The 15,449-nt window shown below is 45.0% G+C and overlaps 1 protein-coding gene and 1 non-coding gene across 5 annotated transcripts in view; one reads left to right on the forward strand and one right to left on the reverse strand.

The window, feature by feature from the left end:
• LYRM4 (LYR motif containing 4) overlaps positions 1–11,406 on the forward strand; it is a 172,845-nt gene extending 161,439 nt beyond the window's left edge. For all 4 annotated transcript variants that reach the window (XM_047860726.1, XM_047860725.1, XM_047860729.1 and 1 more), the window contains one exon: positions 10,951–11,406. In XM_047860726.1, coding sequence (XP_047716682.1) covers positions 10,951–11,019 — 69 coding nt within the window. In that variant the 3' untranslated portion in view covers positions 11,020–11,406. The remainder of the gene's footprint in view (positions 1–10,950) is intronic.
• Positions 11,407–14,702: 3,296 nt separating this feature from the next.
• Positions 14,703–14,836, reverse strand: LOC125166923 (small nucleolar RNA SNORA70). Its single transcript, XR_007152622.1, has one exon. It is a non-coding gene; the product is annotated as a small nucleolar RNA SNORA70 (small nucleolar RNA).
• Positions 14,837–15,449: the final 613 nt, after the last annotated feature.

Consider the following 15,449-nt stretch of genomic DNA (forward strand, 5'->3'; position numbering starts at 1 on the left):
CACACATACGCACAAGTCGGGGAGGGGCAGAGAGAGAGGGCAGAAGATCTGAAGCCAGCTCTGCATTGACAGCAGCAAGTCCGACGTGGTGCTAGAACTTACCAACCGTGAGATCACGACCTGAGCTGAAGTTGGACACTCAACCAGCTGAGCCACCCAAATGCCCCAGCTTACCCTGTGTTTAAAAGAAGCCGGTAAATCAACACATTTCACAAGCCTGAATTTTAAAAAAAGAGCAAGTGCACCTTCTGGCTCATACTCTGGAAACTTCAGCATTGAGTGCCTTTTCTTTATGACCTCGACTTTGGATCTGCTGTGTTCATTGCCCTGGAAATTGTGAATCTGTTTACAGTGACAGGTGCCTCAAATAATGCTGTCCCCCAAACCTGGAAGCTCACAAAGTGAAGAACTTGTAAAATCAAACCAAGTTGTGTGAGTGACCCTGCTCTGTACCGCTGACCAAGTATGATGCCGTCAGCCATCCGATGAGCGAGACAGAGCCAAACCAAGTGAAATACAGTCAATCCACAAGTCTCTAGAAATAATTGTCCGAAGTGGTGGGTAATCATCTAACTCTGTATTTGTCTTTTTCTCTTTTTTTTTGTTTTTTTGGCCACCCTTAACTTTTCAGTTATATTTGCTTAAAGAAAATGGAAAATCAGAATTGAATCAAGCTGCCCCTGACAAAGGGTGTCCCCGAAGGGATAAAATAGCACCTGATCACCCCCACAAAGCATCAAGGATAGTCCTCAAACAAGTGATAAGCACACCGTCAAGAACTTGCTGGTCCGAGCACCGTCCCAGGAATTGTGAGCCTAGTCACTTGCACCACCTTGCCACTAATTAAAGTGGTGCCGGGATACTGGCCTTGCTGCTATGGTTTTGGTGACCTGAAGCACTGAGTTCAGGGGGCTGAGGTGCAGCTGAGCTCAACGCAGGAAGACCAGCACCTCTGGCAGTTTGTCTGGGCTCTGTCACCATCCCAGGGAAGTGCCAGGTTTCACTCTGATGTGATGTTTGGGTCCTGAGTTCTGCCCAGTCCCAAGAAGGGCTCGGTGACTGGCTGCCAGGGTGCTGACGTGCAACATGGTGTGCTTGCCATGTGGGTGCTTTCATCTCACAGATGTGCAATGCTTCACCGCCGCCTCCGGAACACTCCTCAGCGGCTAGCAGAGCGTTTGTATCCAGTATCCCCACGTGGTCAGCTCTGCTGCAGGGGCAGGTGCGGGTGAATATCTGGATATGATAGGCCTGTCTCCTGTTTTGTAACCATCTGCTCACCCCATGCAATGGTCCAGACTAGCAGGTAGGAATCATCCTCAAACACCCAGTACCTCTAAGGAACAGATGTAGAAGGATTCCCTGGCCTTCATTAACAGTGTGGTATCCTAGGGGTGCCTGGGTGGCTCAGTCAGTTAAGTGTTCAACTTCAGCTCAGGTCATGATCTCACTGTTCATGAGTTCGGTCCCTGCATCAGATTTGCTGTTCACAGCCCAGAGCCTGGAGCCTGCTTCAGATTCTGTGTCTCCCTCTCTCTGCCCCTTACCCACTCGCATGCGCTTTTTCTCTCTCTCTCTGTCAAAAATAAATAAACATTTTTTTTTTAAAAATTAAAAAAAAAAAAAACGGGCATCTGGATGGCTCAGTAGGTTAAGCGTCCCACTTCAGCTCAGGTCACAGTCTTGTGGTTGGTGGGTTCGAGCCCCACATTGGGCTCTGTGCTGACAGCTCAGAACCTGGAGCCTGCTTCTGATTCTGTGTCTCCCTATCTCTCTGCCCCTCCCCCACTTGCGCTCTGTCTCTCTCTCTCTCTCTCTGAAAAATAAACATTAAAAAATTATTTTTTTTTAAAAGTGTGGCATTCTAGAATGATACTAAAGTACAAAGACCCCTCCCTGCCCCAACCTGGTCTTGTAGTCCATGGCTGTACCTTCCTTCTAGAAAGGCTATGCCCAAAGAGCACCTGGTGGGTAAATATCAACCGGAGTTTTTTGTTTGTTTTTTGGAAAAGTATTCACCCACTAGTGGGAAAAAAAACTGATAACTTAAAAATATTAATAATAAACCCTCTTATATGTGTGCTTCTTCTTCACTTAGGGGTGCCAATCAGAAGAAAGAGAACAGTGCCATACACAAACCCCTCCCCCACCTCCCTAATGAGAACCTCCTTGAGTGGGACCCAGCCATGTATATCCTTGAAAGCTAGCCCTGTAGATCTGAGGCCCAGTCTTGTTAGCAACCACTGCCTTACATGTATATTTGTTCAAAAAAAGGACTCACTCCTGCAGAGGGGACAGCATGCTTGTCGAGTTGGGAACCCCTGCTGGCTGCCCATGACTTCAGGCTCTTTGAGACCAGAGTTTTCTGAGCCCCATTACAATAGTTTGATTTCTTTTATTCTGATGGCCTGGGATACAAAAGAAAGAGGCTGTCCCTTGGTGGGCTTTTTAAAAAATTTTTAACTGAACATCAGACATGCAGAAAAACAATGGGATGGCCTAGAATTCTGACAATAGATAAGACATAGGACGACCATATAATTCATCATCACAAATGGAGACCCTTGAGAGTGAAAGAAGGCTCTATTAATAATCACGCTGGGACAATCGCATAAGCCGGGCATCTGGTCATACTGATGAGCAGACACACTCCTGCATCTGGGGTGTCTCTTGTCCCCAGAAGCGAGGATGAAACGCATTAACTGTGACATGGAATTTAGAGAAGAGATATGAATTTGTTCACCACTCTGCCGGGAATATTAGAGAAGATAAAAGGTCAGTTCCTCACCACCACCCTCCACATTAGGAATAACCAGTATCTAAAATTCAAGGCTCACAGAGTTGAATGGAGATGGAGCATGGGTAGAGAGAGAGGGAACACAAGAAGATCCATCTGTGGATTTTTTGGACTAATCTTCTTTCTCTGTTTTACATTCAGTTGTGAACGAATTTACAGAGATCTAGTTTGAATTCTTCAGGCATTCTTCCATTTCATAAAAATGATAGCAAATTCAAAAGCAATAATATTAGGATACTACACGTAACCATTTTGAAAAACATCTTAGGCTGCTGAATCCTAGAAAGAAAAAGCATATGCATAAAGAGCTGTTTTTAGAGGAAGACCATGTGACCTATATTCATAAGTTTGGATTTCATAATGCCTCTTACTGCTAAAGAGAAAAAACTGAAAAAATTATAATTTCATGTATCCCTATTTCACTTTGCTTCATTAAGAAGTTATTAGGAAACTAGTATGGTAAAAATGGTCTATTTGAAAAATGGTTGTGATCACAGTTGCCTTCACTGTGGCAAAGCTGTGGCAGCTACTCTCCATGCTCACTAGAGAGATTTGCTAAACAAGTTTTAGGCAGCATGGAAAGCTGTCTGACATCATCAAAGGTCAGAGGAGGGGTGCACATGTCCTGTCCGCCTTCCACAGGGCAAGCAGGCAACCGTCAGCAGAACGTATGGTCTGACAGACCAGAAGCTGAAATTCTCCTACCAAAGATTCATTTATATTGGTGGCTCAGAGGTTTGGGGGGACCTTCCAACTATCTTAGGAAATGGCAATACCTTAAAAATATGCCTCTCAACTGGGTGTGTCAGGAGGCACTCAAAGGCACAAGGTTACTTAAGTGCATTTTCTCAAAGGGCCAGCATTATTTGACAACTTGGGAAAACATTTTTATAAAATGAGCATAAATACATTATGGAGGAGAACACACCATTTACATGAAGATCAGTAAGGGACTTAAAAGAAATATTTAGTTGCCACATCCTCTTCAAGCTAAGCCCCAAAACCCGATGAGTATGATTTTATTTAGTAACTACTTCCATTTGATAGGACCTGCTTCTAACTCTTATTCTGTTCATTTCTCTCTCCTTGGGCTATTACCAACAGTTTCAGTTGTTTCTCAGAAATGCTTTAATATCTTCCTCATGTTCTTTCTTATTCTTGACATGTATTCATTCAAGTAAACACTAAAGTCATTTCCTCAGGTATCTCAAAAAACCCCATTGGGATTTTCATTATCATGTTACACATTAATTAATTTGGCAAAAGATTGACATTTTTATATGATTCAGTCTTTCCATGAACATGGTATATATCTTATTTTATTCAAACTCATTTTCTATTTGTAAGTTTTATAGTTTTCTTTCTTAAAGCCTTACACATTTATTTTTTGGGTTATGTCTAGATGTGTTATTTTTGTTGTTGTGACTGTTGTTGCTGTCTTTTCTCATCATATTCTGGCTTTTTATATGGGAAATGGAAGGACGTGCCCATCTAAGCAATTATACTCCTTCCAAATGTGGAAATTAAATACCAAAGATGGCGTTTCCCTATAAAAAGCCTGTAAATTGATGATAATAATGGCATCTTCCTCATAAAGTTGTTGTGAGATAGGAAGAATTCCTAATTGATTTAATTAATTGAATGCTTAGAACAGTACATGGCACACAGTAAATGCTCATTAAATTGTGACTGTTACATCTCATCATCATTATCATTTTTTATTTTTTAGTAGTAATAGCATTATCATCATTAATACTAATAGTGTAGTAGGGGCGCCTGGGTGGCTCAGTTGGTTGGGCATCCAACTTCAGCTCAGGTCATGATCTCATGGTTCATGAGTTCAAGCCCCATGTCGGGCTCTGTGCTGACAGCTTGCAGCCTAGAGCCTGTTCCAGATTCTGTGTCTCCCTCTCTCTCTGACCCTTCCCCACTCAACACTCAGTAGAACTCTCTCTGTCTCAAAAATAAATAAACATTTAAAAAACTAATAATTTTTAAAATGATGATAATAATAGTAGTAATAGTGTAGTCACTACAATGCCAGAGGTAAGATTTGTCCCTGTTCCCCACCCCCCATTGTACAGGGAACCATCCCTGCCTGGGTGGTTTTACCATCCTCAGAAAGGGAAGAGAGCAGGGACAGCCCACCCCTTGGCTTCTCCAGCAGAGCCAGGTGTCACCATCTCTCCCAAAACTTTTCAGTGCCCAGGGCACCTCCTTCTCACGCCAGACTGCCCTGGCCAGCTGGAAGCATCATGGTCCTACTGGTCACGAAGCTGTGCCCCAGAGGAATGAGTCCTCAAGTCCAGCCCAAGAAGCTCAATTTCAAAAGCAGGAGGTGGTGTCAGACATCACTGACACCCTCTCCACAGTGTGGGTGGGTTTAACAACTACAGAGTCATAGACTTTTGCACCCAGAGGGTGAGGAGGCTCTGAGAAAACATCTTTGAGGTCAGGATCTGACACCCTGTGGTATTCCTCTCGACAGCAGACAGGCCATGCACATAAGTGACATTTACAAGCCCTTACTACATGCCTGGTACTGTTCTTATTTAATCCTCTCAACAACATGAAGACAGTTAATATAATTGAGGCCCTAGGAAGTATCTGGGACAACTGGTACATTTCCTTCAAGTCTTGTATCCCATTTGATTCTCATAACAACTGTGTGAAACAGGCAGGAAGTAGCAGAGGCCCCATTTCAGCCTCCCCACCCCCACCCCTGGCGATTAAGCCCAGCTCCTCTGAGTCTAAATCAGATTGAGATGTGTTGCACGGGAGACAGTGCATTGCTTCAGATGAGTGAGCAATGAAGGAAGACCTGAAACGCTGTACTCAATTTTCTTTTCTTGGATCCTCCTTCTTCCTCCCCAGCAGGTTATTTGCCTAATGAGTCTCAGAGCTCATAAGTGTTTCTAGGCCATCCAGCCATCCCATCTACTTGCAGTTGAGTAATCTGTGTATTTTTCTAATGGACTCTAATGCCAACTCCTGAAGTTTATAGAATAGAAGTGTGATCAGCTTTAATGACCAATTTATGCATGGTAATAGTCATATGTGGCTGGCTGAGCCCATCGGGGCTTCTGGAAGGGCTGTAAATTGAAGCTGGTAACTGCACTTCCTCACTTCATTGACCGGTTCCTCTCACCTGCAGCTCAGAAGCGACATGCTCTGTCATTAGCACCACAGCATCCATCCCATGGGGGGCTGGCCCCACATGTGTGCTAACACATTTTGTAGCCCAAATAAATACAACAGAACTGTTACACAAACATTTATTGCCTCCCCTCTATAGCTCTCATTGAGATAACTTTTTAATATTTCCTCCCTGTGTGAACTGAATATTTCTCTTACATCTTCTGTAATTGCTCTGGGTTAATCCCTTATAGCCCTGGATTATAGCTTTAAAGTTTCTACTGGGCCAAATTTAAATCATTTGATTTTGCTTAACAGTGAGTAGAGCATTCTTGTTACAATAAAATGATCCTATTGCGATTTTTATTGACTTGCCTTTATCAGTTCCATAATTCCATGGGTAGCTCGCCACCAAAGCACTGCAATAATTACTTACAGATCTGGGTTTCAGAACTGGTGGACGCAGAGCTTTGGTTATAACCAGGGATACTAGACATTGGTATGTTTAGTTGCTGAGTACTTACCGAGCACTTTCTACGTGCTTCGCACTGTCCTAAACTACGCTGTGAAGGCAGCTAAGTCAGAACAAGTAGAACGTGAACCCCTCCTTTCTCCCCATCAGTCATTGATGTTCATGCAGAGGAACTGATACAGGTATACAGATACATGTAGTGAATGTTCCCAGGAGAGAGAGTGAGCCCCTTCTGCAGAGGGGACCCCGGAAAGCTTCAACCATTTGCACAAAGTGTGTGTGTGTGTGTGTGTGTGTGTGTGTGTGTGTGTGTGGCAGGGGTGGGGGGGGGGGTAGGCTTTTGTATGGTGGACATGGAACAAACCTTTGTTGGTGGAGGAGTCTGAGCAAAGACCCAAAGTGATTTGGAAAACCCAAAGTGTCATGGCAGTCCATGAGAGGCTCAGTGGTACGTAGGAAGGTGGGCAGATACCAGACGACTGTGACTCTCAGACCAAGGGAGCCTGGACAGATGAAAAGATACTAATTGTTATGGTTTCTTAATGTCATTGACGATAAGATCTGATTTCTTTCTTCCACCCCCCGCAAAAGCCATGAAAGTGTTGTATCTGGATGGAGTTTGTTTTTTTTTTTTTAATTTTTTTATGTTTTTTAATGTACTTCCAAATTAGTTAGCATATAGTGCAACAGTGATTTCAGGAGCGCTCCTTAGCGCTCCTTACCCATTTAGCCCACCCCCTTTCCCACAACCCCTCCAGTAACCTTCAGTTTGTTCTCCATATTTATGAGTCTTCTGTTTTGTCCTCCTCCCTGTTTTTATATTATTTTTGTTTCCCTTCCCTTATGTTCATCTGTTTTGTCTCTTAAAGGCGTCATAGGAGTGAAGTCATATGATTTTTGTCTTTCTCTGACTAATTCCGCTTAGCATAATACCCTCCAGTTCCATCCACGTAGTTGCAAATGGCAAGATTTCATTCTTTTTGATTGCTGAGTAATACTCCATTGTATATGTATACCACATCTTCTTTATCCATTCATCCATCGATGGACATTTGGGCTCTTTCCATACATTGGCTATTGTTGATAGTGCTGCTGTAAACATGGGGGTGCATGTTCCCCTTCGAAACAGCACACCTGTATCCTGTAGATAAATGCCTGGTAGTGCAATTGCTGGGTCGTAGGGTAGTTCTATTTTTAGTTTTTTGAGGAATCTCCATACTGCTTTCCAGAGTGGCTGCACCAGCTTGCATTCCCATGGATGGAGTTTTTAAAATCTAATTCATACTTCTTTCAAAATGGGACATATTTGAAGGTTTGCTTTAATTCAAGTTCCCTAAAACCTGAGCTCTTTGTATCACCCCTCACTCTTCATTCTGCAGTTTTCTTTGGAGACTTTTATGCGGAGGTAATTACAACTAGGCCACCCCATACCACAGCTGCATTTCTTTCAAGAGAGCACCTGTCCCCCCAAAGGTGCCATCCTTTAGATTGGGGGGCGAGGAGAACCAATACTATGTTAACTGTGTCCCTGGAGGCTTAGTTAGGAACATAGGAGAAAGGCCACACAACAGATGTCATAGCCTATCCATCAAGAAGGTGGCTGTTAGCACAGTGTCCACAAAGTGAGTTGTGTGGGAGAAGACGTGTTTATTCTGTGGCATGATAAGTGTCCTCCTGGATCTTCAGTCTCCACCAAGAAGACCACCTTTTCTTCCAGGTTACCAGAACACATGGCTGAACACTGGGCCCCTCAGGAGCCATCCAGCTGCTCTGAGATGGGTCCTAGAGACCCAGACAAGCATGGCAGTCACAGAGGCTGAGAGGTAGAAGAAACCCATCTGGTTCCACCTCTGTCCAGCATATAAATCCTTCTCCATCCTCACCTCCTCCTTCTTGTACAGAATTGACCACTTCCCAAGGCAGCCAATTCCATTTTCTGACAGCTCTGTGAAAGAGTTCTTCCTTATGCCATATCATAACTTCTGCCTGCCACTAGAGCCCTGAAAAAAACACTGATAAACTCAGCCAAGCCCTCATGGAACATGGTATTGTAGACACTTCTCTAAGAGGGGTTCCTGTAAACCCTCCCAAGATCAATTAAATATAAAACAAGTTCCCAGGTAACTGAATCATTTGAGCAGTTATATAAAATTATTTTTATTAGACATTCCCCAAAAACGTTTTGTTTTGTTTTGTTTTTCCTTTTTGAGTAATTGGTATTTTAGCCTTTCTTCTGAAAAGCATTGAGGGGCACCTGGCTGGCTCATTTGGTTAACCATCTAAATCTTGACTTCGGTCGAGGTCCTTGCTTGCTCAGGTCTTGATCTCATGGTTTGTGAGTTCAGGCCCTCCATCAGGCTCTGTGCTGAGAGCAAGGAGTCTGCTTAGGATTCTATCTCCCTCTCTCTCTCAGCCCCTTCCCTGCTTGTTCTCTCTCTCTCAAAATAAATAAAAATAAACTTTAAAAATAAAAAGCATAGATAGTGGCCCATTTGTCTGTTGAGGTTAGCAAATGAAAATAAAACCATATAGCAGCCAAAGTGGAGAATGCCTCTCTACCTCCCATCTGGAGTAGGGTAAATATGGCTTCCACTCACCCCACAGCTATCTCAGGTCATCAAGAAGAGAGGCCAGACCAGCCTCTGTGCTCCATTCGTCATGAAATCCCATCCAGCTAATCTCACCCCTCAAGATGGTTTATTGACTGCGTCATTCAGAGTGTGGTCCACAGAATCCCAGGCCCACCCTTTCCTCTTGCATCAGAAGCTATATGTGTTCTTTATATGGACAAAAGGAAGGGAGACTGAAGACACAGGAGCAAAGCTTATCACTGACTTTTGTTAGGAACTGTGCAGAGCACTCATTCCCCACCACCACCACCCCCTCTTTCCCTTTTTTCAGTTGAAGGAATTCATTTGCAGTTAAAATATCTACACAATCATCCTCATCCCCCGAAATCTCCACTCTTATATTTTGGCTTTCTCTTTAAATAATTTGGCTGCTCTGACATCTTCCTTCACTTCCCTCTAGCACCACAATGCTTATGAGCTACTGGTGCTCCCAGGGCCATCAGGATATCTCTCCGCAAGACATAACCAATGGCATGTGAAAATTCAGATGGTCTGTTGGGGTGTCATTGATGAGAAGCCACCACTGTACCTTAGTAATGACAATTTAACCATAAATAAGGAGGACATCTTGCCATTCACAACAATATGGGTGGACCTAGAAGGTATAATGCTGAGTTGGATAAGTCAGACTGAGGAGGACAAATACCAACTGATGTCACTCCTATGTGGAGTCTCAACAACAAAACAAATGAATAAACCAACAAAAAGCATAATCAGACCTATAAATACAGAGAACAAACAGATGGTTGCTGGTCGGGGAGGGGATGGGAAGAATGTGTGAAGGACAGTGTGAGATACAGGCTTCCCATTACAGAGTGAATAAGTCATGGGCATAAGAGGCACAGCGTAGGAAATATAATCAGTGTTGTTGTAATAGCGTTGGATGGTAACAGATGGTAGCTACACTTGTGGTGGGCACAGCATAAGATATAGAGAAGTTGAATCACTATGTTGCACACTTGAAACTGCAAGATTGTGTGTCAACTGTACTCAAAAAAATAAAATAAAATAGAATATTAAAGCAAGATGAAAAAAAACACATGAGGATCTAGCTTCTGACCCCTGGCTGCTATAGGTGTCTGCTATAGCCATTGAGAGCTTCCCTCATTTTCTCAGAGAGCAAAGACCCCAAATTACCCATAGATAGTGGCCAATCACTCTAAAATCCCTTCTGCACCAATTATCCGTTTTCTAAGAAAGTATCACTTAGGAAATGCTTTTGGAGAAAACTCGTGAAAACCCTTTGTTCCAAAGGAAGGACTAGTTATCTGCTGTGGCCCCCAGTTATGGCTGCAGCATCTACCTGGGACAGTGGGAACACCTGGGCATTAACAGAAACACTCACTTTAAGAGGGCACTTAGAAAGGGCAGGAAAGACAAGAGACAAGAGGTGAAAGAACATAGACCATGGTCCTCAGCCCCGTCTGGGACAGGCGGTCATATTGCTGGCAGTGCTCTTAACGCAACGCCTATTCTAGCCCAACAAAGACAAAACACATTTCTGTGTTATGCTGAAAGCCTTTCCTTATGGAAGAACCGGTTCTAAAGGAAGGGGGTCCTGTTCAGTGAGGAGCTGCTGTGCACACATCTGGGTGGCTCTCCCTCTGGCCACCAGCCAGGGAAACTGGTGGATGGTCTCAGCCAGCTCAGGACAGCCTGAGAAACAGAGACCACAGCTGATGGTGCCACTTCTAAAGTGAGAACGAATGACTGGATCTCTAACTTGTTCTCACAGTGAGGGACGTGGGAATCAGAGGGCGCAGGGAATTAGCGAAGGCCAACCTAGTGACTACAGTTTGCCCCGCGATGCAGTTTCCCACAAGCAACAGCCCTTTGGTGGCAGACGTTGGCATTTAAAAGGTTAGAAATGCTCTTTCTGACTTTTCACAGCTAACGGAGTCTTTCTTTGCCTTCAGGTCCACATTGGCCAACTGTATTCGACCGACAAGCTTATTATTGAAAATCAAGAGAAACCCAGGACCTAGAGAGTCAGGACCAGCCACCACTGGCAGCTGTGGACCCCACCTTCAGCATCCATTCTCTGCTTGGGATGCGGGCTCCCAACAGACCACAAGTGGCCTCTTTCTTACATCAGCTTAAAATAGCCTCTTGCTCTGCCCGCCCTGTAAGGAGCTGATAAACTGAGTCTGGTTTCCATTCTTCTTTAGCCTTTAGTGAAAAAGGATGGCTGTCTCCTTGGTTCAAGTGTTCAAATGAAGAGCTGGAGTTCGCTCCCAATACTGCTGTGTATTATTGTGTCTCCTCTGCCCACCCCTTTTTGTATCTCATCCCCGCTTGTATAGAGCACCTCCACACTATGTTTCTTGGTTGACAATAAACAGAATTGTCTGCCGAAGTCACCTAACACCAGATACACTCCTCATGATGAATGCATTTCTTCCTGCCAAGGCAGGTCCTGCAGAGGGCGGTGGGGACCCAGAGGGAGGGTCCCAACCTGAGCTGAGCCCTCCCTTAGTGAAGGTCGAAGTCTCAGCACCCAAGATTTGGGGGGGCAGCAGAGAGTAGGACAGGGTCAAAGGGGTGGAGGGCACATCCTGCGGTTTATACCTGGGCCTGATGCAACAGCAAAGGTGGCCCACAGGTGGCCACACACGTGCAAACAAGACACCATCAGCCCCAGCTGCGAACTTGTTTCAAATGCAGAATCTCCAGCCCCATCCCAAATCTTCCGAATCAGAATCTTCAATCTAGCACATCTGGATTCCTCCAGCGCACAGGGAGGCTGAGGAAGGGCCACTCGCAGCACCGCTCCTGAAAGCTGGCTTCCAGAAGCATCCAGAAAATTTCTTGGCATCTCCCTCCCCCTCGGATTCTTAGTGAGAGGTGAGGCACGATCATTTATATCTGCATTTTTAAAGATCCCCTAGCGTTTTTAACATTTCTTAGCCAGTTTGGGGAAACTCTGCCTTTTGAGTATGTTGCAGGTAATGGAGATATTTGTGTGCATTTATCCCTGGAAACATATCAGTTCAAAACATAAAAGGCAGGTATTAAGTAACTTTCTTGATTTCCGGGGATTTTATGGGGGACCCAGATACTATCCAAGTGATTTTTCACCTTTGTAAACAACATGAAGTGCGTTCATTACTTAGGTGTTTCGGTTTGGAACAGACTCATATAAATATTTACGGATCACAGAATCGCTGTGACGGTGTCACTGACCCTGCCACTGACCCACTGCCCCATCACTTTAATTCTTACAGTCATGTGAGTCAAACAGGAACAGTCTAGATCCACATCCTCTTGCATGGGAAAAGATCATGTCTGCCCTTCTCACCCACAGATTGCAGATTTTGTGGTAACAGTGGATTCAAAATAGATTAACAGTGTGCTCGTTCTGATGGGCAGTACATCTTGTGACTTCAGAAAGCTTTTGCCCATGGATAGTCTTGTACACCTGCATCTTGGTGGGTCTGGGATCTATCACCGGCCCAGCAGTGTTAGGGCTGCAGCATGGAGCAGAGGGTGAATGTAGGTGATGTGGGTAATGTCCTTTCCCCCTTCCGCTGACTGTCCTCGAGCAGAGTCCCCCAGCCCTGGGATGTGCAGCTCTGGATCAGTTTTTCCACTCTGCATCAGTAGAAAATATAGTCATTCAGCAACAATTGCACCCAACAATGGGGGTAGCTAATGGATGTCACCTCTGATTTATACTTAATTAATTAAAGCAGCTGCTACTTGGAATCCTAAGTCTAGAGTTGAACCTCTCCTCTAGAAGTGTCAAGTTACCAGTAGGGTATCAGCTCCATTGGAGACTTCCCCCAGATTTTAGTCACAGACACAGTGGACCAAGCAAACTTAACTTTGTTCTACAGGCCTTAACAGCAGGTCCCTTTTGTGTTAATTAAAGCTCATGAATGCCTTTGAACATGCCAAGCCTTAAAAATAGGGCTAATTTTTATAACTCAGATAATACTAACTATGCATTAGGAATATATGGAAAGACTTGAAAGAATTGTGTCACACACAATCCACAGACGGTTCTTGAACCTGTACTTCAGGTACAGGTAAGGCAGGCAGAGCCTTACACTAGTCAGTCCCCAAATCAGAGGACCCAGGGTTGACTCTAGAGCTTTGACTAAAGGGACATGCCCATGGTTGTGATCTCTGAAAGAGTTCAGCGTTCCACGTGCTTGACTGGGTCCCACATCACACTCAGCCTCACGGACCTCTAGTGTGCTCAGCTGTTCCAAAAGAGGAATTCAGGCTGGGGTCTGGAGATCACTTTCCAGTGTCTGCATTTAGCAAATGGGAAATGCCACTATGAGTTAACTTCTCCTGAGGTGAAACCATTGGCCAAACACGGCTATTTTCTAGACCTTCAGAGAGAACACTTGGCTGGTCTGGCTCTCATGCTTTAATATCCAGGAAACCTCGTATGACCTAGTGCATGGCTATGTTGTTCTGATGGCTGTTATTCTCTGGACTGTGAAACTAAAAGGAGATCATGGATTTGATGTAGCTGACTTCACCTTCTACTCTGCCCTGCCACCAACAGCAGTTACCTTTTTAACTCCCTTCGTCCATAGCCTCACCCACCATCTCCAGCCCCAAATACAACCAAGTAGTGCAATCCGGCATTCAGGAGCAAAGGGAACAGGCTGGGGTGAGTCTACAGAGAAGATAAAGTGTCACAGTTGGCTGGCGGTAGAGCCTACCTGGTCCGACCCCCAAATCTGCAGGTGTGAAAAACAAGATCTCTATCATCCTGGCTCATTGGCAGACCTTTCCCACCCACCCCTTTTGCTGATCTTTTCGTTCATTCAGCACTGCCTGCGAGCTGGCGGTGCAGGTGCCAGGGGGAGACCAGTGAACTAGACACGGCCCCTGACCTCACAGAGCTTGCAGTCCAGGGGGCAAATTGAATGAGAAAGGACCAGTCTGAGGAATGTTACAAAGGGTGACATAGAGGTACTCTAGGAGCTGATGGGGTGTATCTGGAAAGCCCTCCCTGAGGTCAGGGGGATTTAAATTTAAGATTAAATGAGGAGTTGGCTGGACAAAGGATGTGGAGAGGAGCTCTCTAGGCGGGAGGAACAGCATATGCAAAGCCCTGAATCAAGGCAGGAAAGTGCTATGCAAGGAACCAAAGGAAGCCCAGGATGGCCGACAGGCAAAGATGAGTCAAAAGGCAGGAACCTCTCTGCTGAAGGCTGTGGGAGCCTTGGCCTGAGGCTTTAAGAAGCTACTGAAGTTTTTCAGCAGGATGATATTTGTATTTGTGTTTTTGGACAGGAAGTAGGATTTATTGGTGGGCATGGAAAGGGATGGGCGGTGCCAAGGTTCTCATGAGTGCAGAGCCCACCATTTGTCCAAGGGGCCATAATTAGGGATGTGTTTGATGATCCCTATCTGGGATGAGCCACTTTTCCGCCACCATTTCTTCAAATTCATCCACATTAAACTTAGTAAAGCCCCACTTCTTGGAAATGTGGATCTTCTGGCAGCCAGGGAACTTGAACCTGGCCTTACATAGGGCCTCAATCATGTACTTCTTGTTCTGCAACCTGCTATGCATGGACATGATGACTCAGCCAACGATGGCCCTGGCCTTTGTGCCCTGGGCCTTTCCAAAGTTACCCTGCATACCTGTCTGGAGCCTGGATTGGAGATAGCATGAGGTCGGACATCAATGTCCACTGGAAAGGGCTGTCCCCAAGGCCCCTTAGGGCAACCCATACAATCAACATGCTTCATACACTACCAAGGAGGCTACTGTGTGCGGCCATTGCATACTGGGCCCCTGTGGGGAAAGAGCACAGTGGGCTTAATTGGCTGCAGATGATGTTTGTATTTCTAAAAGGTAACATTGTTATAAGGGGACTAGACTGGGAGAGATGCAGTGAGACCAACTTTTTTGGGGGGTGGGGGAAAGGTTAGATTGAACACTAATCCAGGAAAGAGATGGTAGTGACTTGACCTAGGACGGTGACAGTTGCAAAGTAGAGTCAACATCACCCTGAGAAGAACTTGCTTCGGCTCGGCTGCTCTCCCAAGGAGGTGGGAGACACGTGGAGCAGAGACGCCCAGCTGAGCCTCCCAGCCAGGTCTTGCTTAGATCAGTCAGCTGCAGCCAACCCTCAGGTATGTGATACATAAATTATTGTTTAAGGCACTGTGTCTTGGGTAGTTATGGAGCAATGACAAACTACTACAGAGAGCTAGCTAGTATAATAGTTGCACTTTAACAGGGCCACATAGCAAATCAGAAGGTAGGTAGACAAACTTGGTAAAAACTGTGCATCTCCCATGTAGAGTCATTTCCACAAATACCTACAGAGTATAGGTGTCACATCTCCCAACTACTGGACCCCATCAGTGTGTACATTAAGAACAGAACAAGACCAAAAAAAGAAAACAGAGTCAACAAGACTTGGTAATTGAATGTGAAGTG

Source organism: Prionailurus viverrinus, chromosome B2 (genome assembly GCF_022837055.1).
Source record: "Prionailurus viverrinus isolate Anna chromosome B2, UM_Priviv_1.0, whole genome shotgun sequence".
Lineage (NCBI taxonomy): Eukaryota > Metazoa > Chordata > Mammalia > Carnivora > Felidae > Prionailurus > Prionailurus viverrinus.